A 20,721-nucleotide genomic window follows, 5' to 3' on the forward strand; every position below is an offset into this window, starting at 1 on the left:
ATACTTCCATATTTCCAAGTCCTATTCTTGAAGGTCAAGGGTTACAACATTTACTGGAGTGACTATAATGATGATATTCATTTAATCATATATGTTGTAGAAAGGGGTGGTTTAGAAGAAGCCTACATAACCAACCCATAAAGTAAAATGAACATCCATATTTGGCCAGCTATGTACATTTTAACATTATTTATCCAGCAATGATGTGGTTATGTTGGTAGCATACATGTATGTCTTCTTCTAATGCCTATAAGGGGAAAGTAATCTAAAAGTAACTGACTGTAATCAGATTACGTTAAGAGTTTTGGGAATCCAAAAGTAGCATTTTACAATTTTGGACAAGTAACTAGTAACTAACTGATTACATTTAGACAGTAACCTACCCAACCCTGGGTGGGACAAAGATCATGGACCCAGTAAAGAAGTCGAGCCAGAGGAGTGAGTCGCAAACGGACACTTTTACTGAAACAGGCAGAAATTGGCTTACAGAGCTGGTGCAGAAAGGCCCATGCAGTAGAGTACAGATGATCTATCTATAGATTCAACAGACAGAAATAATCAAACAGAAGTTATCATCACTGAGTAGGACTCAGGAGGCAAGAGCACAGATAAGTATCTTATCCATTTGTCAAAAACTACAATACGGCACACAAATTCCAAATCAACAACCTGTATATCACCCCAAAAAAGTATAGATTTTTCATGAAAATAAAGGAAACATCTAGAAAGCCAAAATGCTGAAAAAATAAAGAATATGTATTATATTCATCACTTATATTTTATTTCTGATGATGAAACGCTGGTCAGTCAACACTGGTCTCGTACCCGCCTCCGGGTCAGGGTCGTCACTGTGACAAGGTGTTCCATTTCCAACAGGGTTAGGAGGAGCAAACCATCTCTATGGTACAGATGCAGGATCTTAATCTGATCACCCCGTTGCAGGAGAACTGTTGCTGCAATGCGGGACATTTTAAAACGTTTAGTGTATGAGGTTTAAAAAGGCTTCTGAAGTTTGTAATTTCCACTTAGAAATTTCAGACTTGATTTTCCCTTACAAAAATGTATCAACCCCTACAAAAATATCCACTAATCATAATCCACATAATAATTCACATTTCCTATTGCTGCAGGATTATTGTCCTGCTGTAGCAAACTGACTCAAATTAAGATCCTACATCTATCTGCAACCCTTCCTCACACACAAGCAACCATGCCTTTCTGTACATAATCTTGTCCTCCTTGTTCCCTTGTTTATCAAGTCATTTAGTAGTGGTGACCCGTCTGTGCTCCCTCTCCTCCTCCTCCATACCCCTCTCGAAGCTGCCTTTGAACAGTGTGTGATTTAGCTAGATAAAGAGATAAAAAGACTGAATGACAGATCTGTTCCTAGTAAGAGAAGCACAGTCCATCTCCAAAGACGGCCCACCCCTCACCCGTCCCCTTTGCTTTCACACACATTCTGTCCGTTCTCCTCCTCTTGTGAGCCCTTGTACACCATATCCTCATCCGGCACGGGAGCGAAGAGAAGACGACTGTGGTCCCTTGTCCTGCTGCCTAGCTGTCCGCGCGTCTGTTTGTCTGCGTCCATGTCTGTCTGTCCGTACATACGTCCGTCCGTCAGCTGGTCAGTCGCTCTTTCATTCATCTTTTGGTTCATTCTCTTGTTGAGACGGGGTGGGTGTTTGTGCTGCTGTGCTGGTGTCGTCCCGGGCGACGCACAGAAAGGAAGGGGTGTTCTCTGGAACGCCTTAGCTGGATGAAGGGGGTGCGCCCCTCTTCCCCACTCCTCGTTGATGCCCTTTCTCTTTCTCTTCCTCCGGCGGCGGGGTTAGGTGTGGGAGTCTGCGCTTGCGTCAGTGGGCGGCTGGCGGACTCACTCCCTGCTCAGGCGAGACCGATGGTCCGCTCGCCCTCTCTCGCTCTCTCATTCGCTCGCTCCCTCAGCTAGACTCCAATCAGCGTCTCCTAGGGGACAGAGCAGGGCTTTTACTGCAGTAGCTGTCTTCCAGAACACTCACTGTAATATTTATCCCCTCCTCAAATCCCCAAAACATCCACCCCCTTTTCTCCACCCATCCCTCCCTCCCTCAACCTCCTACCCCAATATCCATCCCCGTTCACTCCTTCAGTACCATCATTACTGCAGCTCCTTCCATCCATAGGTTGCGATGGTCTAGCGTCTGTTCGTAAGAAAATGGAATTGTGAGTGACAATCCAAAATAAAGTTTTGTTATTCATCAAAAACATCATTGTGTACTTTGCCATCAGTATAATTTCCTTCCAGTTCTCTGCTGCCTGTGACTGGAACGAATTGCAAAAATCGTTGAAGTTGGAGACTTTTATCTCCCTCACCAACTTCAAACATCTGCTATCTGAGCAGCTAACCGATCGCTGCAGCTGTACATAGTCCATCGGTAAATAGCCCACCCAATTTACCTACCTCATCCCCATACTGTTTATATTTATTTACTTTTCTGCTCTTCTGCTCTACCTGCACATGACCATCTGATCATTTATCACTCCAGTGTTAATCTGCTAAAATTGTAATTATTCGCCTACCTCCTCATGCCTTTTGCACACAATGTATATAGACTCTTTTTTTCCTTTTATTCTTTTATTTCTACTGTGTTATTGACTTGTTTATTGTTTACTCCATGTGTAACTCTGTGTTGCTGTCTGTTCACACTGCTATGCTTTATCTTGGCCAGGTCACAGTTGTAAATAAGAACTTGTTCTCAACTAGCCTACCTGGTTAAATAAAGGTGAAATAAAACATATACAAAATAAATAAGCATCTGTCAAATGTATGTTAGGCATAAATATGATGCGTGATGTTGCCGCGCATCTAAAGACCTCCTTTCTGAATTCTTTATAGTCACTTTTCCAAGACAAATATGAGGAGGACAAAGAACCACAAACTATTTTTGTTCTGATGAAAATAGAAAATTCATGCAATCTTTATTTCCAAAAATAGAAAGCAATCTTTACAGAATTCAAGATATAGTTTCTTTCACAGTGCAAAAATAAAAGGGGGACAAATCTGTCTCTGATCAGAGTACTCATACGCCAACAAAATATGGTTTGACAGTTGGGAGACATTAAAACCCTTTCCCGTCTTAACATAAGCAGGCCTGAGTGCAGAGTCTGTCAGTAGCGTGTCCGGCTGAGCTGGCTGGCCCTATCCTCCTGGCCCTCATATCTGTCCTTTCACTCGTGTTTCTCTTGCCTCTCTTGTCTGTCACGCTTTTCGTACCTTTCAATTCTCTCCTGCTTTGTTTCCTGCTTTCTGTTCAGGTGCAGAGAACAAGGAGGGAGAGTCAGTAAGTTGACAAGCACCACGTCCTTCGACAGGATCCCATTCTAATGCCAACCCTATTTCCACCAGCCAAATGCTGGTAGTCTGCTGTTAATTCCTGTCACTGGTGGTGTGTGTGTGTGAGAGAGTAGTCGGTAGGTAAGTTGAGGGGCGAGTCTCACCTTCCTCCGGTCTTGAAGATGAGGTCGGCGTTGGGTGCCCCTTTGGGGTGTTGGTAGCGCGGCCGCCGCTCCCGGTTGGTGTTGGCAGGAGCGGGCCGCTGGGCCAGAGACGCCATCATTTCTACATAATAACCAAGAAGGTTAACACAATGCTACACGAACCAAGAGAATTTAAGACAGTGCTACACAAACCAACAATGTTAACACAATGCTACACAAACCAACAAAGTGTAGGCATGTGGAATGTTGGTAGTACTCTTGCTACTTTCTCTCGTCATCTCTCAAACACACTCCCCATTTCTTTCCCTAATGCATGCCTCATTCTCCATCTGTCCCTCTTCTTACTAGTACTTTTCAATCAAAAACACATATTTTGACCAATGTGTAAAATAGTGCTGTGTAGACACTCCTCTACGAAAACCAATTGTCCAAGCCTGATGTCTCTTATCGTAACCTGTTCCAAAACTTTACGAGTTTGAACTCTTGTAGGATGGCCAGAACTAAAATCAATGGAGGTGCGAGAAGAAACGCAATTGTCCTGACTTTTGCCCGCATGGCGTCAAGCTAGGAGGATTCTGTGAAAGAATTAAGGCTCCTGCTCCTGACAGGCTCACTTCCCCATTGAACTCGTCATCTTTTTTTTTTTTTTTTTACATAAAACAATAGAGGTAAGATGGATATCGGTTTTGAGACATGACATATAGTATTTTCATATTTAAGTATACGCATTTCATATTATACGCTTTTCACTTAGAAGATTTCACACAAAAACAAGCGTCTTCACTGTTATTCTACAATGTAGAAAATAGTCAAAATAAAGAACAATTATTGAATGAGTAGGTGTGTCCAAACTTTTGACTGGTAGTATGTATGTCTCTGTATGTGTATATATAGAAATGGTGTGTATAGACAGTATATGAATAGAAAAGGTGTACAGCCGCAGTTATATAGGATGAGCCATGACTAGAATACAGTATGTACATGTAAAGTTGGTAAAACAGTATGTAAACATTATTAAAGTGACCAGTGTTCAATGACTATGTACATAGGGCAGCAGTCTCTAAGGTTAAGGGTAGAGCACTGGGTGATAGCCGGCTAGTAACAGTGATTAAGTATCAGGGCAGGGTGCTGGGCGGAGGCCTGGCTAGTGGCGACTGTTTGTTTATTGTCGGCTGTATTAGGTTACGAAGTCCGACATTTTGGATATAAACGCCAGTGATATGTTCGAGAAAGACCATGCTGAATGATTCAGAACGCGAATAATTCTATTTGTCTTGGTGAAATGTATTTTATGACATAAGGAAGTTACATTTGGTCACCAAAGCGTGTTTTCACCCGCTCCGAGTGAGTGGACACCCTACATAATACCTTGGTAGTCCTCTTGCTCCTGTCTCTCGTTGATGTCCAGAGTGAGCTTCTTCATCCTCATCCTCTCCTCCTGCTCTGCCTGCTGCTGGTTGAAGTGGTTGGCAGCCAGGTGGGAAGATAAAGGCACGTTCAGGATCTTAAACTAGAAAACAAGAGACAAAACAGACACACATTCAAGAACTTCAACTGCAGTTAGGAGATCTCAAACAAGGCACATTTAAGGGTTGATAAGGAGCAAGAAGGACATCTCATGCTGGGGTCAGACAACGGGACCGGGGCTCATGATTCACACTGCAGAAACATGCTCTCCTGGTTTACTATTCAACCTTTGACAACGTTCCCTGTGATCTCTACTTTCCCTAAAACTTAAACGTGTTTCCCAGACGAAGGCCCAGGCAGCAGAGAAAGGGAGGGCCACTCCCATGGTGTGGAGCTGACAGAGGAATGCAGTGAATGTGTCTGACAGGGAGGGGTCCAGGTACGTCACATAGAGAAGCTGTGACGCTGATTAACACACACTGAACCCCTTTATTCTCACCTCAGGAAACACACTACAGGAGAGGATATTGTGTTTACCATGGGGGAGTATGGAGACATGTCATTTATAATGCATTAAGTCATTTATATAGCTTCATTTTATATCAACAAAGACCGTCTGTAACCGGTGCTGTTATTTGGTCAAAACGTAATGTTTACATAGGGTTTATAATCCGGTAAATGTAGTTGCTGGAGGTGTAGTGGACTGAGTTTAGTGAGCTCTACTTTAACGTCTTGATTTTCTGGGCAGAGACTGTGGACACACCCTGACCCTACTACAGTACAAGAGCTTGTCGTCTCTACCCCAAAACCTTACATTCCACCCGCGGACTGGGCCTAAATACACACACACACACACACAGTTAAGAGTCAATATTATCGCTGGGTCTGTCTGACAGTGCTGATTCTGTGGAGGGATCTAACTGAGCTCACAGCGAAGAAGACCTAAACAAGTTTGTGTGTGTGCGTCCATACTCAGTGTGTGTGATCTTTCCTGTGTGTGTGTGTGTGTGTGTGTGTACCTGCTGCTTGTTGCCCTTGCGTGTGAGCATGACAAACTGCATGGTGTCTGAGATGTCTGCGTCCCCCTCTCCAGAGCAGACGGGTCCACCAGGACCTTTCTTCAGCTGGCTCTTCAGCTGCAGGGGGATGGCCACGTCCAACTGGTGCACCTTCACCGCCTCCCCGCTCCGCTGCTACACACACACGCAGACACCACCCCTGTTAATACCCATTTATTTAACTAAAGTAGTACAGACACAGTGAACTGAGAGAATAGGCAAGATACTGTACCTGCAGGTTCTCCAGCATCATCTTGTCCAGAGCCTGGATGAAGTCCTCATCCTCAGCACATGCCACATGCTTCAGACCGCCACCACGGATGGTCACCTCCTACAGGGCAAGACCGTCAGCAACACAATAACCTTTCTCCCCCTCCCTCCCTCCATGACATCTTCTTACATTGTTATCCTCGTCTGTCTCGTTCTCCTTGTTGGAGTCGGTCAGATAGTCGGTGTTCTCCTCCTCCTCTTCCTCCCGCTCCTCTTCCTCATTCTCAGACCCTTCCTGGAACATACAGCGGGTTCTTAGATGGGGGGGGGGTGATTGTGTGCTAGCTTGTGGAAGGTAGAAAAACAAACACTAAACCAGGAGTGCTTGGGAGGGGTAGGCCTGGCATGATAGAGTTGATTTATGAAGGAGGAACAAAGAATTACAGAAGGTTGACCCGTCATGCTTTTCTGACCGTGGTGTCAACACATCACTCTAGCCGCACAAGATGACCCACTTTCTTATACAGTATCCTGCTTAGGACTGGGCTTCTGTCCTCAGTTTGCCCCTACAAAACTATAGGGATGAGGGAATGAGTGAGTGACCTAGTATCCACCTATTATGAGAGACTTGTGTCTTAGACGTGCAATGAATGGTCTGATGCCCATGAATAAAAGATTGACATAATCACTTCTTCCTCTGGCTCGTTCATCTCGCTCTCATTTCCAGACTGTTCCTCTGTGTCCGCCCCTCCCTCTTCGTCGTCATCATCGTCATCCTCGTCTAAAGCCTCGCCTTCGCTCCCCATGGCACTGGAGGGCCGGCCGTCCTTCTGCCCATCCATGGCCAGTCCTGCAGGGCACAAACGTATGCGCACACACACACACACCTTTATTGGAACGGCGCAACGTCAGGTTGCGAGACTAAGTCTCGAAGCAAGAGATCAAGAGAAAACGTTGAACATTTGCATAATAGTCATTGATTTACAGTCCTTGGAAACAAGCTCCTCTCGTGAGCCACCGCTCCATGTTCTGAACAGGCTTTACACCCTGGCTCTTTCCATACTAAATCAGATTATACACAAAGCATAGACATTTACCACAGATAATATCCTAAACTACTTGAAGTACGTCCAGGAGCGAGGACAGATTGACGCAAACGACAAGCCCGTTTAGAAACAGGAAGTGAAACTGCAGGAAAAGCAAGTCATTGCAAGAAATACAAGTCACTGTGACGTTCACGGTGAAACTAAAACAGGTGCTTCAACACAGTGCTTGGAGACCACGAATATAACTTCAGAAGCCTGACGAGCTGAGAGCAGTAGAGGAGCAGATAGGTGTGTCGTGAAGAGACGCTGCTAAGCAGTAGAACTTGGTTAAGCGGGGTTCAACAGAAACAGAGGAATGCCTTCATTGCCTTATCTTGGTTAAAGGATGAAAGGTGCAACAATGAGGCCACTGTACAGCCTGTGGCTTACGTCACCCTCATCAATCACTCAGAACACACACAGTACAGACAGACGCGCACACACACACGCACTCACAGGGTTTTTCGAAAGTGTTCTCTCACATTCCATGTCAACACCTTGAAACCTTGAACAATGCTGTGTGTGTGTTAATACAGCTGACTACTTGTTCTGTGAGTCAGGATATGTTTGTATTTGTATTTATTATGGATCCCCATTAGCTGTTGCCAAGGCAGCAGCTACTCTTCCTGGGTTCCTGCTAAATTAAGGCAGTTTATACCATTTTAAAAACATACAATACATTCACATCACACTGTGTGCCCTCGGGCTCCTACTCCACCTACTACCACATATCTACAGTACTAAATCCATGTGTATGTATAGCCCGTATGTTATCCTGTGTGTGTACGCATGTGTCTGTGCCAATGTTTGTGTTGCTTCACAGCCCCCAAATAAGGTGTTTTTTTTTTATCTGTTTTTAAAATCCAATTTTACTGTTTGTGTCAGTTACTTGATCTAGAATAAAGTTCCATGTAGTACTGTGTGCCTCCCATAGTCTGTTCTGGACTTGGGGACTGTGAAGAGACCTCTTGTGGCATGTCTCGTGGGGTATGCATGGGTGTCCGAGCTGTGTGCCAGTAGTTTAGACAGACAGCATTCTCCCCATCTTAGCTACTACTGCATCAATATGTTTTGACCATGACAGTTTACAATCTAGGGTTACTCCAAGCAGTTTAGTCATCTCGACTTGCTCAATTTCCACATTATTTATTACACGATTTTGTTGAGGTTTAAGGTTTAGTGAGTGTTTTGTTCCAAATACAATGCTTTTAGTTTTAGAAATATTTAGGGCTAACTTATTCCTTGCCACCCACTCTAACTGCAGCAATTTGTTGAGTGTTGCAGTCATTTCAGTCGCTGTAGTAGCTGACTTGTATTGTGTTGAGTCATCCGCATTCATAGACACTGGCTTTACTCAAGTCAGTGGCATGTCGTTAGTAAAAAAAAATAAAAGCAAGGGGCCTAAACAGCTACCCTGGGGAATTCCTGATTCTATTATATTTGAGAGACTTCCATTAAAGAACACCCTCTGTGTTAGAAGTAGGAACTCTTTATCCACATTATAGCAGGGGGTGTAAAGCCCTAACACATATGTTTTTCCTGCAGCATACTATGATCGATAATGTCAAAAGTTGCACTGAAGTCTAACAAGAACAGCCCCCACAATAATTTTATCATCAGTTTCTCTCAGCCAATCATCAGTCATTTGTATAAGTGCTGTGCTTGTTGACTGTCCATTACACCTGCAAAAGGAATGCTACCCTCTTCCTTCTCTAAGTCTCTCAGGGTATTTCATTATCTACATCCTGTCTGTCTCTTGATTGTGTTTTTATCTCTGTGCATCTCTTTGCTCTCCATCAGATATTGATCAACTGTTCAGAGAGCACTACAAATGAGCATTTCAGCTAAAGAAACACTTTCAGTATTGTTCCACATTAGAACAGCAGGTGCAATAGGGCAACGATATATTCACATATCATGTCATTGGGGTGTTACTCATGTATTGATTAATATTCCCCTTACTTCAGAAAATATGTATTCGTCTTGACTTAAGAGTGAATGTTTTTAAGTGGCAGTCTACAGCAGAGGCAGGTCTGACTGCTGTGTGTTTGTGTGTGAGAGGGCCAGGTATGTGTGTTATTATGAGGGAATTAGACCTGTCTGACAGACAGAGTGCCCAGAGCTGAAGCACCCTCCTACACACATGGGAATGTTGCTCAGCAGGGAGGACAGAGAGCAGGACTGGGCCAACCCAAGGAGCTAGCTGCTACAGAAACACAAATACATTTCTGAGACTTGCAGGCACACACACACATCTGGGGGACTGACGTATGACAAGGATCTTTAACAACCTTGTTGTCGTGTGCGTACATGTGTGTGTGCCCTTATGCATGCGTTCCTGTGTGTCAATCTCTCTCGGTCTATTACCCAGTTTAACAAGGAACTCCCTCTCCAGCTCGGTGACCTGTCGTGCGGAGTCTTCCAGGGAGATGCAGAGCCTCATCTTTGGTCGGAGAAGCTCCAGGGTGTCACTGATCATGTAGTCAATGTCGATGGGGAACTGGTGCTCTGCACTCCACACCTCCACACTCTTCTTCCACCAGATATACCTCTGGAGGACAGACAACACCACATCAGAGTTTAGGGACAGTCTTGTAATAAATTAATGTCATTGACATTATGTCACAACAGTATCAAAATGCTTCTTAAAGGAAAGAAAGAGTAAGAGAGCGAGAGACAGAGGCTGAGAGGAGTGAAATAAGGAGAGGTCAAACAGTCTAACCGACTGACCTGGAAGTAGATGAGGAAGCAGTCCAGCTTCCTCTTGCTGGAGCCGCGGTCAAAGTACTGTCCGCAGGTGTCCAGCAGGGTGCAGACCATGCGAATGCGGAACAGGTGCTCGGGGGGGTCCAGGGGGCTGGGGCCGCCATCCGGGTTCACCCCGAACGAGATGAAGGAGAAGAGGGTGCGGAAGATGACCGCTGACTCCACCATGCGGTAGTTGTAGAGCTCCCCCAGAAACTTGGCACTGCTGATCCGACGCTGGTTGAACTTGGGCTGGTTCACCTGCAAAGGAGAGGGGGAGAAGGAGCGACAATGGGGGGGGGGGGGGGTAGAGGAGAAAAGGGGGTGAGATGGATAGACAGAGAGGAGAGTGAGAGAGAAAGCAGGTTAGATGGAATGTCAGAGTGCCTCCGTGCTCTGAAACACCATAAATATGAAGCCCCAGGAAGACCTTACCCACAAGAACCTAGCATGCAGCCTGTTCACACGGTAGACAACACGTAGCCTCAACAATCAATCATTCAAGTCATAAGAAACATACCATCAATTTCTCTTGCTAGGACTCTTCACATGGCCCTAACATCCAGGAATGAACTCTTGAATCTGGGTCTGACTCCAACAAGATCCCCTTCCCTGGTCCTCACCTCCAATCCCAGAAACAGCTCACCACCCTGGGCTTCCCACCCCCTCCCATGGTGCTCACCTCCATTCCCAGGCGGATGTCCTCTAGGACCCCGTCCACCACGTGGATGCCCACGTCCTCCTGGTAGGCCACAAGGCCGGCCAGCAGGTTGGCCACACAGTGGATGCTGTTGTACTTGACGTTCCAGATGTTGACCATGCAGCAGATCAGGTAGCCTTTAGACTCTGGGTCCTGCCAGGGGAGTTTACGCATCTGCCTCAACACCTAGGGGAGGGAGGAGAGAAGAGGACGGAAACGAGGGAGACAAGGAAGCGGAGAACGAGAAGGTAAGATGATAATTGGCAGGTGTTTGTGATACTTCTGTTGTGGTTTTGTATGTTAAAGAAATTCCAGACTAATCGGGGTGGGGGGGAGGAATCACACCACTTTTTTCCCCTCAATAGTGTTATGATGAATATGCATAAGCCAGTGACTGTATAAATGAGGCACCATGAACTTGCACTTGACTTTTCCCCTCCCTTACTAGTTTCAAGTTTTATTAGTCGTATGTACGGCATACGCATGGTATACATCATCCAACTAAATGCCAACTTGCAGGTTACTTCTTGAAAATGCAACAAGAATAAGAAATAATAAAAGAACACAAACATAAAGTAAATGGCTGTAGAATAGAATACATTTTAGCATAAGTATAATACAAGAAGGCACCATTTATTATTGTCCAATATTTACATGTATATTGGGGAAGGGGAGGATGGGGGGCAAGTGTATAAATAGAGCAGTATAATACGAGTCTGAAAGCAGCACCTTCCTAATATTGAGTTACACCCCCTTTTGGCCTCAAAGCAGCCTCAATTTCTCAAAGCATTTCACAGAAAGTTTAATATTTTTATTTTTTACCCTCCCTTTTTCGTGATATCCAATTATGATCTTGTCTTATCGCTGCAACTCCCCAACGGGCTTGGGAGAGACGATAGTCAAGTCATGCGTCCTCCGAAACACGACCCGCCAGACCACGCTCATTAACAGCCACCCGCTTAACCCGGAAGCCAGCTGCACCAACGTGTCGGAGGAAACACCGTTCAACTGACGACCGAAGTCAGCTTTCAGGTGCCCGGCCCGCCACAAGGAGTCACTAGAGCGTGATAAGCCAAGTAAAGCCACCCTGGCCAAACCCTCCCCTAACCCGGATTACGCTGGGCCAATTGTGCACCGCCCTATGGGACTCCCAGTCACGGCCGGTGGTAACCCAGCCTGGGATCGAACCTGGTCTTTAGTGACGCCTCAGGCACTTTAGGCTGCTGAGGCCACAGAAAGTTACAGAGGCCTATATATCATAGTCCCCCCAAAATGCTAACCTCCACTGTTATTGTAATCGTGAGATGTTAGCATGTCTTGGGGGTATGATATTTGTGCATCCGTACTCATCACACTCATTACGATTCATTCAGGATTATCCGTAACCATGGTAGCATCCACATTAATGTAGAAGTGTTTAGAAACACATTCTATTCTTATTTACAATAAAAATGACTCCAAAATGACACAAATGAATGATTGACCATTAATTTCTATTTGGCACAAAATAATCTGTGCTTAATAAGCACAGCAGACGCATCCAACAAGTTTGTACAGTCATTGTGTGCTAGGAATATGGGATCAAATACTTTTTACTATTTTAATACACATAGTGAATTTGACCCAATACCTTTGGTCCCCTAAAATGAAGGGACTATGTACAAACCGCTGTCATTTCTAAACGGTTCACCCGATATGGATCAAAATACCCTCAAATTATAGCCGACAGTCTGCACTTTAACCTCAAAGCTTTTGGAGCTCACTGTACCCTAAGATGAATGCACTAACTCTAACTCAAATGTAATCATCTTCCTACCTTCTCCGTGGTGACCTTGGAGAGGTCCTTGTAGAGCAGTTTGCGGATGTACTCTTGCAGCGGGGGCCTCTTCTTCCTGACAGTCTTCTCCATGGGCGGGGGGTTGCAGTAGTAGTAGGCATTCTCCACCATGGTCACGTAGCGAGCATCCAGGTGCTGCGCCTGCTTCTTACGCATCATTTGCTCCTGAGACACGCAAATGTACAAAAAAACAAGTGAGTCATTCAATATAGCCCAGAACACAGCTAAAAGCCCTCAAAAAGGCGTGTGGTCTTATTATCTTGCCAAACGTAAGCTAGAAAATATGGCAGCTGTGCATGCGACATGAACAACCTCGTCCAAAAGCAATTTAGGGACAATAAAGCTGGATTAATAGAGCTTTATAAACCAGATATAACCCTGGATTTTGGCACCAGTTAGGGAGGCCAAAGCAGGTCTCTCTCCGGGACTCTGGATGCACTCCACAACCTTAGGGGAATTCCAGTACAGTGTTCGATAGGTGTGTGTGTTTGCTTGTACATTCGTGGAGGCTGCCGAGGGGAGAACGGATCATAATAACGGCCGGAACGGAGCAAATGGAACGGCATCAAACACCTGGATTTGAAAAACAATCCACCTGTTCCACTCCAGTCATTACCACGAGCCCGTTCTCCCCAAATAAGGTCCCACCAACCTCCTGTGTTGCACACGTACGTGCGTTCATTGCCGTGTGTGCGTGTGCATGCGTGTGCGTGTGTACCAGAAGGACGCTGGTCCGGAGGTGGGAGTCAGGGGATCTGAAAAGGAAGCGTCCACTGGTCTCCAGCAGGGTGCAGGCCATCTCTATGTGGTGATGGGAGAAGTCTGACAGCAGCATCTGTAGAACACACACACATGATGATGACAGTGTAACACAATAATTGTAACAGTAATCACGTTTCCATCCACAGTTTTTATGCGAGTGAAGTCATGTATTTTTTTTTTATGGCGACAGTTGTGATGGAAACAGGAAGTGTCAATACAATTTCAGAAATGTCGACAAACAATTTGTCACTTTGTGTAGGTAAAATGAATTATGTGAGAGTTGCAGTGAAAACTCCTTAATGCGCAAATACTGATATAATAAACCATCATGTTGATGTAAATTTGGAGTCACAAGATATGCTAAATTGTACCGCCACTACGACATGGAAATGTACAAAGAGTTTATAGGCAGATGAAATAAGTTCTGATAAACTTCATGGTGGTTAAGTGATGGGTGGTGATGAGCTTCGAAGGTGTTATATGAATGCTGGTGACATGATGATTGATGCATGGCTACCAATTATCAAATACAAATTATAAACTGAGTGGTTCAAGCCCTGAATGCTGATTGGCTGACAGCAGTGGTATTTCAGACCATATACCACAGGCATGACAAAACATGTATTTTTACTGCTCTAATTAAGTTGGTAACCAGTTTATAATAGCAAGGATGTGTGGTGCCTAAGAACAGTCCTTAGACCGTGGTATAATGGCCATATACAGTGGGGCAAAAACGTATTTAGTCGGCCACCAATTGTGAAAGTTCTCCCACTTAAAAAGATGAGAGAGGCCTGTAATTTTCATCATAGGTACACTTCAACTATGACAGACAAAAATCCAGAAAATCACATTGTAAGATTTTTTATGAATTTATTTGCAAATTATGGTGGAAAATAAGTATTTGGTCAATAACAAAAGTTTATCTCAATACTTTGTTATATACCCTTTGTTGGCAATGACAGAGGTCAAACGTTTTCTGTAAGTCTTCACACACTGTTGCTGGTATTTTGGCCCATTCCTCCATGCAGATCTCCTCTAGAGCAGTGATGTTTTGGGGCTGTTGCTGGGCAACACGGACTTTCAACTCCCTCCAAAGATTTTCCATGGGGTTGAGATCTGGAGACTGGCTAGGCCACTCCAGGACCTTGAAATGCTTCTTACGAAGCCACTCCTTCGTTGCCTGGGCGGTGTGTTTGGGATCATTGTCATGCTGAAAAACCTAGCCACGTTTCATCTTCAATGCCCTTGCTGATGGAAGGGGGCCATGTATCTCACGATACATGGACCCATTCATTCTTTCCTTTACACGGATCAGTCGTCCTGGTCCCTTTGCAGAAAAACAGCCCCAAAGCATTATGTTTCCACCCCCATGCTTCACAGTAGGTATGGTGTTCTTTTGATGCAACTCAGCATTCTTTGTCCTCCAAACACGACGAGTTGAGTTTTTACCAAAAAGTTATATTTTGGTTTCATCTGACCATATGACATTCTCCCAATCTTCTTCTGGATCATCCAAATGCTCTCTAACAAACTTCAGACGGGCCTGGACATGTACTGGCTTAAGCAGGGGGACACGTATGGCACTGCAGGATTTGAGTCCCTGGCGGCGTAGTGTGTTACTGATGGTAGGCTTTGTTACTTTGGTCCCAGCTCTCTGCAGGTCATTCACTAGGTCCCCCCGTGTGGTTCTGGGATTTTTGCTCACCGTTCTTGTCATCATTTTGACCCCACGGGGTGAGATCTTGCGTGGAGCCCCAGATCGCGGGAGATTATCAGTGGTCTTGTATGTCTTCCATTTCATAATAATTGCTCCCACAGTTGATTTCTTCAAACCAAGCTGCTTACCTATTGCAGATTCAGTCTTCCCAGCCTTGTGCAGGTCTACAATTTTGTTTCTGGTGTCCTTTGACAGCTCTTTGGTCTTGGTCATAGTGGAGTTTGGAGTGTGACTGTTTGAGGTTGTGGACAGGTGTCTTTTATACTGATAACAAGTTCAAACAGGTTCCATTAATACAGGTAACGAGTGGAGGACAGAGGAGCCTCTTAAAGAAGAAGTATGTGAGAGCCAGAAATCTTGCTTGTTTGTAGGTGACCAAATACTTATTCTCCACCATAATTTGCAAATAAATTCATTAAAAATCCTACAATGTGATTTTCTGGATTTTTTTGTCATAGTTGAAGTATACCTATGATGAAAATTACAGGCCTCTCTCATCTTTTTAAGTGGGAGAACTTGCACAATTGGTGGCTGACTAAATACTTTTTTGCCCCACTGTATCACACCTCCTCGTACTTTATTGCTTAATTATATTGCTCTTATCCATATCTCAACATATAACTTAGAACCTACCCTTGTCCACGTTATCAGCAAACTTATCTAGAGAGCATGTGCCAAAACCAGATTGGGCAAGTTACCTATTTATAGCAACAGTTTGTGACAAAACTATTGGTAGAGGTAAAAATGAAATGGAAACATTGAACTCCTGCTTTTTATTTGGTACATGAAAATGGTGTGAAAATGTGAATATTGTTTTCATGCAGATTTTAGAAGAGTCGCATGAATATCTGTCGCCAATTGGATGGAAACCTAGCTAATGATAGCACAGCTTCCTGGTGAGAGAGATGCAGCCCCTACCTTCAGACAATGCAGAGTGTCCGTTTTTGAGAACAACTTGAACTTGGCCAGCTCCCCGATAAACCTCACAGTTTTATTTTTTGTTTCGATGTTGATCTGGTCCTTCTTCCGGATCTACAAGGAAACACAACAAGCATTGTGTATTGAAAACTCTTTCAAAACGGTTTGTTTCCTTCAGTATAGGTCCTATTTTAATGAGACAGTGGTTCTGTATGAAAGACACAACGAGGAAGGTGTTAGTAGCTGAGGTAAAGTCTTGGGACCTACGTGGAACCTGAAGTCTCCTTTGAGTATGGAGCACAGGTCATCGGCCACATCGGACATGCAGGGGTGAAGGGTGGCCACCAGACGGGAGTAAAAGGGCAGCAGATCCAACCTGGGCGAACACAATACAACCATGAGCTTTACAATAGCATAAGTACCATTAACTTCCTTTATGCCATTTCAAATTAAATGAGGAGCAACAGCACCACCTAGTGGGGAAAATGTGGGGGGAGGAAAAAACACTTATTCCCACACAAATCAATACATGATCAAATCCTTCCAAATTAACTATCTGCGTGTGCATGCGTGGGTGCTTTGTCAGGGAACGGTGAAGAGAGTCCGGACCAGCTTCCTGATCAAATCCTTCCAAATTAACTATCTGCTTTATGGTGTGTGTGGTACCTTTGTCTGGGAACGGTGAAGAGAGCTCGGACCAGCTTCCTCCTGTTTGACTTTGTGTTCATGTTCATGCAGAAATCCATGGCAGCCTGTGAACAAACACACCTACAGTCAGACTAATTCACGGCACAACTGTATACTTAGTACCATATTTCACTGTGAACCGTTGCCTTTGTGGCTAAACTCAAATTGTCAAGCTGGGAATACATCCTTCTGGTATGCTGACGGTGTGTGTTCTCTCCTTGCCTTGTCTATGAGGTCTCTGTTGACACAGTTGGGAAGCTGCTGGATGAAGGCGTCCACAATGAGCTTCAGGTGGGACCCGGTGCTTGCCTCCTCATCCTCTTGTTCTTCATACAGAAACAGGGAGGACACAGTCAAACATGCATAGAGCAAAGTCATGCTCCAAATATCTCCTTAGCTAACTTAAGAGTCACTCAGCGACAGAAACAGAAAGAGCAAAGCCAAAACATAGGTATAAGCCTAGGAACGGGGTTGATACATGTGGAATATTAGAAACCTTGTGAATGACTGTCTGGTTTCCACATGCTCAGCAACACACCTCTGTTTACTTGATTGGCCCTGAGCACCCATGAGTGGGCCCTAGCTCTGTTTCCCTGACCTCTCTCATACCCTAACTTGATCCCTGGAAAAGACACACAAACACCAAGACACGGTCCATGACAATAACCAACATGGTTCCTTTATCCAGAGGTTGTAGATATTAGATTATTGCCGCCCTCTTGTTGTCTTTGTCAAAATGGAAAGCTGGGTGTGCAAAGCGCTGGGTGGTGTGTGCTGCTTGGTGGCTGGTGGGTGGATAGAGAATACCTTCATCTTTACCTTGCTCGTCCAACAGTTTTTTGGCGAGCTCTGCTTCGTTCTCTGCCTCGTCAGGTCCATCCAGCTCCAGAGGGTCATCAGCGATGTCTAGAGCCTCGAGCTCCAACTCCAACTCCTCTGTGGTGGCCGCAGCATCTTTAGCCTCTGAGGAAAGGACACAGCAACAAGAGCAGGCTCAGTTAGACAGCGTGAGTGTCTGTGTGAGTCTGCATGCGTGCATATGTGTAGGTGGCTGTACCTTTAGCAGCAGCCTCCTCTTTGTCCTTGCACTTCTCGTTATCTTTGAACAGGATGGCGGGGACGAAGGCCTTCAGGTCCACCATGTTCTCGTAGAAGTTCCTGGCATCCTCGTCCTCCCAGATGCCCCCCTCCAGGTCATACTCCCCGGGTTTCCCAGGGGTGAAGATGTCAATGCCAGGGCCGTGCTCTATCACACAGAGAGGAGAGAAGATGGCTAGATACACACTGACACCAAAGACTGTAGGCTACATATAACCAACAGCAATAAAATATGAATACAATGTGGCTTTATAACACAAATCACCCAAAAGTACAACAAAAAGCTCAGTCTTTACATTGTCCCTATAACAAAGTAATAAACAGTATACAAGGGTTGTTACTCTTTACCTTCCTGCACAGTCTTGTCCAGTGGAAGCTCTGGCATGTTCTCATCCAGAAAGTCAGCCAGAGACTGGGTGTTAGCCAGCAGCTTCTGGTAGGACGTGGCAAACTCCTCATGCTGCTTGTGCCTGTCCTCACTCAGCTCCCCTTTGGAGTGGAGGATACGCCTGGAGGGAGAAAAAACATGGAGCTGTCAGTATGTACACTCAAACACATTTAGCATGTTACTCAAAATGGCAAATCGTCATGTACTGGCAGGAGTATACACTGAAATCAATAATACAAGAGAAGAAGTGAGATAGGTCATGTAGAAAAGTTTCTCCAAGTAAAGTTTCTCCAAGTAACCTTGGCCCCATCACCTGTTCTGCCTCTCAATGTTCTGCAGCTCGCGGTGGTCCTTCTTCAGGTGCTTGGTGAGCGAGGTGAAGTACTCCCTCAGAAGGTTCTGAAAGGGCTGCTGCTTCTCCGTGTTGATGATCTCGCTGGGAGGGAAGGCCAGGCCAAACTTCTCCCGTGCAGCCTTCACCTTGCGAGGCACCAGGCCCGCAATGTCGTCCCCGCAGTGCTTACAGAAGCTGATGACCACTGACACATGCGTGTGTGTCTCGCGGTCCGTCCCGATGATGCTCTTCAGCTGCTCGTAGATGAGCGACAGGCCCTCCTTGTCAGTGAACAGGCCTACGATGGTGAGCTCTGCGATGAAGCGCAGGTCGGTGCGCAGCTTGCTCACATTGGGTGCCTTCTCTTCCTTGCGCGCCTCAAAGTGCCTTTTCCAGGCCTGGAGGAGCAGTGGGGCGAATTCGGCATAGCGCTGGTGGAAGAGGGAGCACAGGTGCACGGCGCAGCCCACGTCAGAGATCTTCAGCTTGGCCTCCACCACAGAGCCCACCGCCTCGCCGATGTACTTGCTGAGGTTGAGCGAGCCAAAGTCGTTGGAGAGGGCATCGCGCTGCTGCTCGGTGAGCGTGCGCAGCTTCTTGACGAAGGCTGTGTTCTTCTTCAAGCTGGAGTCAAGGCGGCTAAAGAAGGTCTCCTCGGGACGGCCCTCGTGGGCGTTCTGGTTGCGGACGCGAAGCTCCTTCCGGCACTGGTGGCGCTCCCAGGCCTCCTGGTGGAGCTGGTGGCCCTCCTCCTTCTCTCTGAAGTGGGAAGAAAGATGGAGAATCAAGTTAGCAGTTATCTGAATTCAAAAATACTGACCATACACAAAGTTCATGATGTTGAGAGCACCTACAGTAGAACATGATACATTATTATCGTGGTTCCTCCCCCGAGCTCTTACTTGAGTTGAGCTGCCTCCTCTTCACGCTGTCTCTTGGCCTCCTCCTCCTGAACTTTCCTCTCCTGCTCCTCCTGCTGCTTCTTCTCCTCTTCCTCCTTCTTCCTCTGCTCCTCCTCTGCCTTCTGTTTCTCCTCCTCTTTTCGTTTTCGCTCTTTTTCTTCCTTCTTTCTTTTGTCCTCCTCAAGCCGCCTCCTCTTTTCCTCTGCAGCCTTACCAATATCTTTCTTGCCACTCATCTTTGCCTCATCCTTCACTTTATCCCGGGAGGAGGCGGGCCGTCTATCAGCATCCCTGTCTTTCTCCTTGTTACTAAAGGAGCTCACCTCTTTATCATCCATGTTTAATGATCTCTTGCCCTCAGCAGGCATTCTAGAAAAACAAAAAAACAAATGTAGTCATTCTCATTAGCAGTGTTACACATATCAGAGCTAGGCAAGCCTAGTTAATAACATACACTTTGACTTAACGTTAATATTCGCTGATCATAACATTGGCTAATTCACATTGCTAGCTACACATGCATCACAAAATGTCGATAAAACAATACTAGCTGTGTTGTGACTGGTCAAGCCGCTAAAAGTTTTAGCCAGCCGTTGGTGAAAGCGTCATAAGATTAATTGTCAGTGATTGAACATTCCAATAGCTTAGCTAACTAGTTATTTTTCTAATATCCGCGAACTACCATATCTAACTAACGTTATATAGGTAACTTAACGTTATAAAATGCCCCCCCCCCCCCCCCCCCCCCCCCCCAACAAGTTGACTACCCTCCAATTAAATGTTTATCAACGTGCGTTATGAGCCTATTTTCTCTATTAAATCGTAGTTGTTTGATAGTGTTGTTAAGGTAACGTTAGCTATGTTGACATTGTCTTACCTACGACGCACGTATAGCTAGCCTAACATAGCATGCCAACTTGCTGAACACACAACGGTTAGGTGAGAACCGTTAGCCGTACAATTGCTAAATTACGACGATTACGTACAATGATTTTAGAACAATGTAATAACGTGTAAAAACATATGTTTTTTTTACCACAAGTGTCGAGAAAACAGCACACACTAAGCCAACTTTACGTTGCTAACGTGTTAGCTAGCTAACTGTTGTTAGGCCGCTTCGGCTTGAGTAGAGGTAAACAAATGGCTTGGTAGCCCGCGAGCACTGAGATCGTCGATGTCAATCGTCTGCATAAACCAAACATAAGCGGCAATATATATATTAGTAATCATTACATGTCGTTCATTATGGAATATAGTATAAAACATATTATTACCTTCGATTTCTGTCAACATAAACATCAGACTTGTGTTAATAAGTAAAAATGATTTCCTTGTGCGGGAAAGGACCCCTTTGATTAGGCACCAAACATTCTGCCTGAAAGGACATGTAGGCATA

The 20,721-nt window shown here is 45.2% G+C and overlaps 1 protein-coding gene across 5 annotated transcripts; it reads right to left on the bottom strand.

The window, feature by feature from the left end:
- Positions 1-438: 438 nt before the first annotated feature.
- On the bottom strand, positions 439-20,721 carry LOC110490193 (regulator of nonsense transcripts 2). Of its 5 annotated transcripts, none has more exons than XM_021563434.2 (23): positions 20,600-20,721; positions 19,326-19,694; positions 18,403-19,182; positions 18,050-18,210; positions 17,661-17,849; positions 17,411-17,566; positions 16,826-16,929; positions 16,583-16,668; positions 16,184-16,292; positions 15,917-16,030; positions 13,238-13,354; positions 12,499-12,684; positions 10,665-10,868; positions 9,968-10,243; positions 9,605-9,788; positions 6,842-7,002; positions 6,343-6,447; positions 6,175-6,273; positions 5,904-6,077; positions 4,846-4,987; positions 3,478-3,598; positions 2,133-2,180; positions 439-1,962 (listed from the first exon to the last, which is right to left on the bottom strand). In XM_021563434.2, exons 2-22 carry the CDS (start codon positions 19,691-19,693, stop codon positions 2,174-2,176), a joined length of 3,843 nt encoding a protein of 1,280 aa, XP_021419109.1. In that variant the 5' UTR covers position 19,694; positions 20,600-20,721; the 3' UTR covers positions 439-1,962; positions 2,133-2,173. The 5 variants fall into 5 exon arrangements, with proteins under 5 accessions (XP_021419109.1, XP_021419108.1, XP_036800367.1 ...); XM_021563433.2 differs by having other exon boundaries at positions 439-1,965; XM_036944472.1 differs by lacking the exons at positions 439-1,962; positions 2,133-2,180; positions 20,600-20,721 and adding exons at positions 2,713-3,286; positions 20,362-20,498.

Source organism: Oncorhynchus mykiss, chromosome 15, assembly GCF_013265735.2.
Source record: "Oncorhynchus mykiss isolate Arlee chromosome 15, USDA_OmykA_1.1, whole genome shotgun sequence".
Lineage (NCBI taxonomy): Eukaryota > Metazoa > Chordata > Actinopteri > Salmoniformes > Salmonidae > Oncorhynchus > Oncorhynchus mykiss.

Excerpts from the sequence above, each read along its gene's own strand:
- LOC110490193 (XM_036944472.1), bottom strand. The coding sequence starts at position 19,693 with ATGCCTGCTGAGGGCAAGAGATCATTAAACATGGATGATAAAGAGGTG. Across the intron at positions 6,274-6,342 it reads AGACAGACGAGGATAACAAT|GAGGTGACCATCCGTGGTGG; the intron begins GTAAGAAGATGT and ends CTTGCCCTGTAG. Across the intron at positions 3,599-4,845 it reads GGAGCAAGAGGACTACCAAG|AAATGATGGCGTCTCTGGCC; the intron begins GTATTATGTAGG and ends GTTATTATGTAG.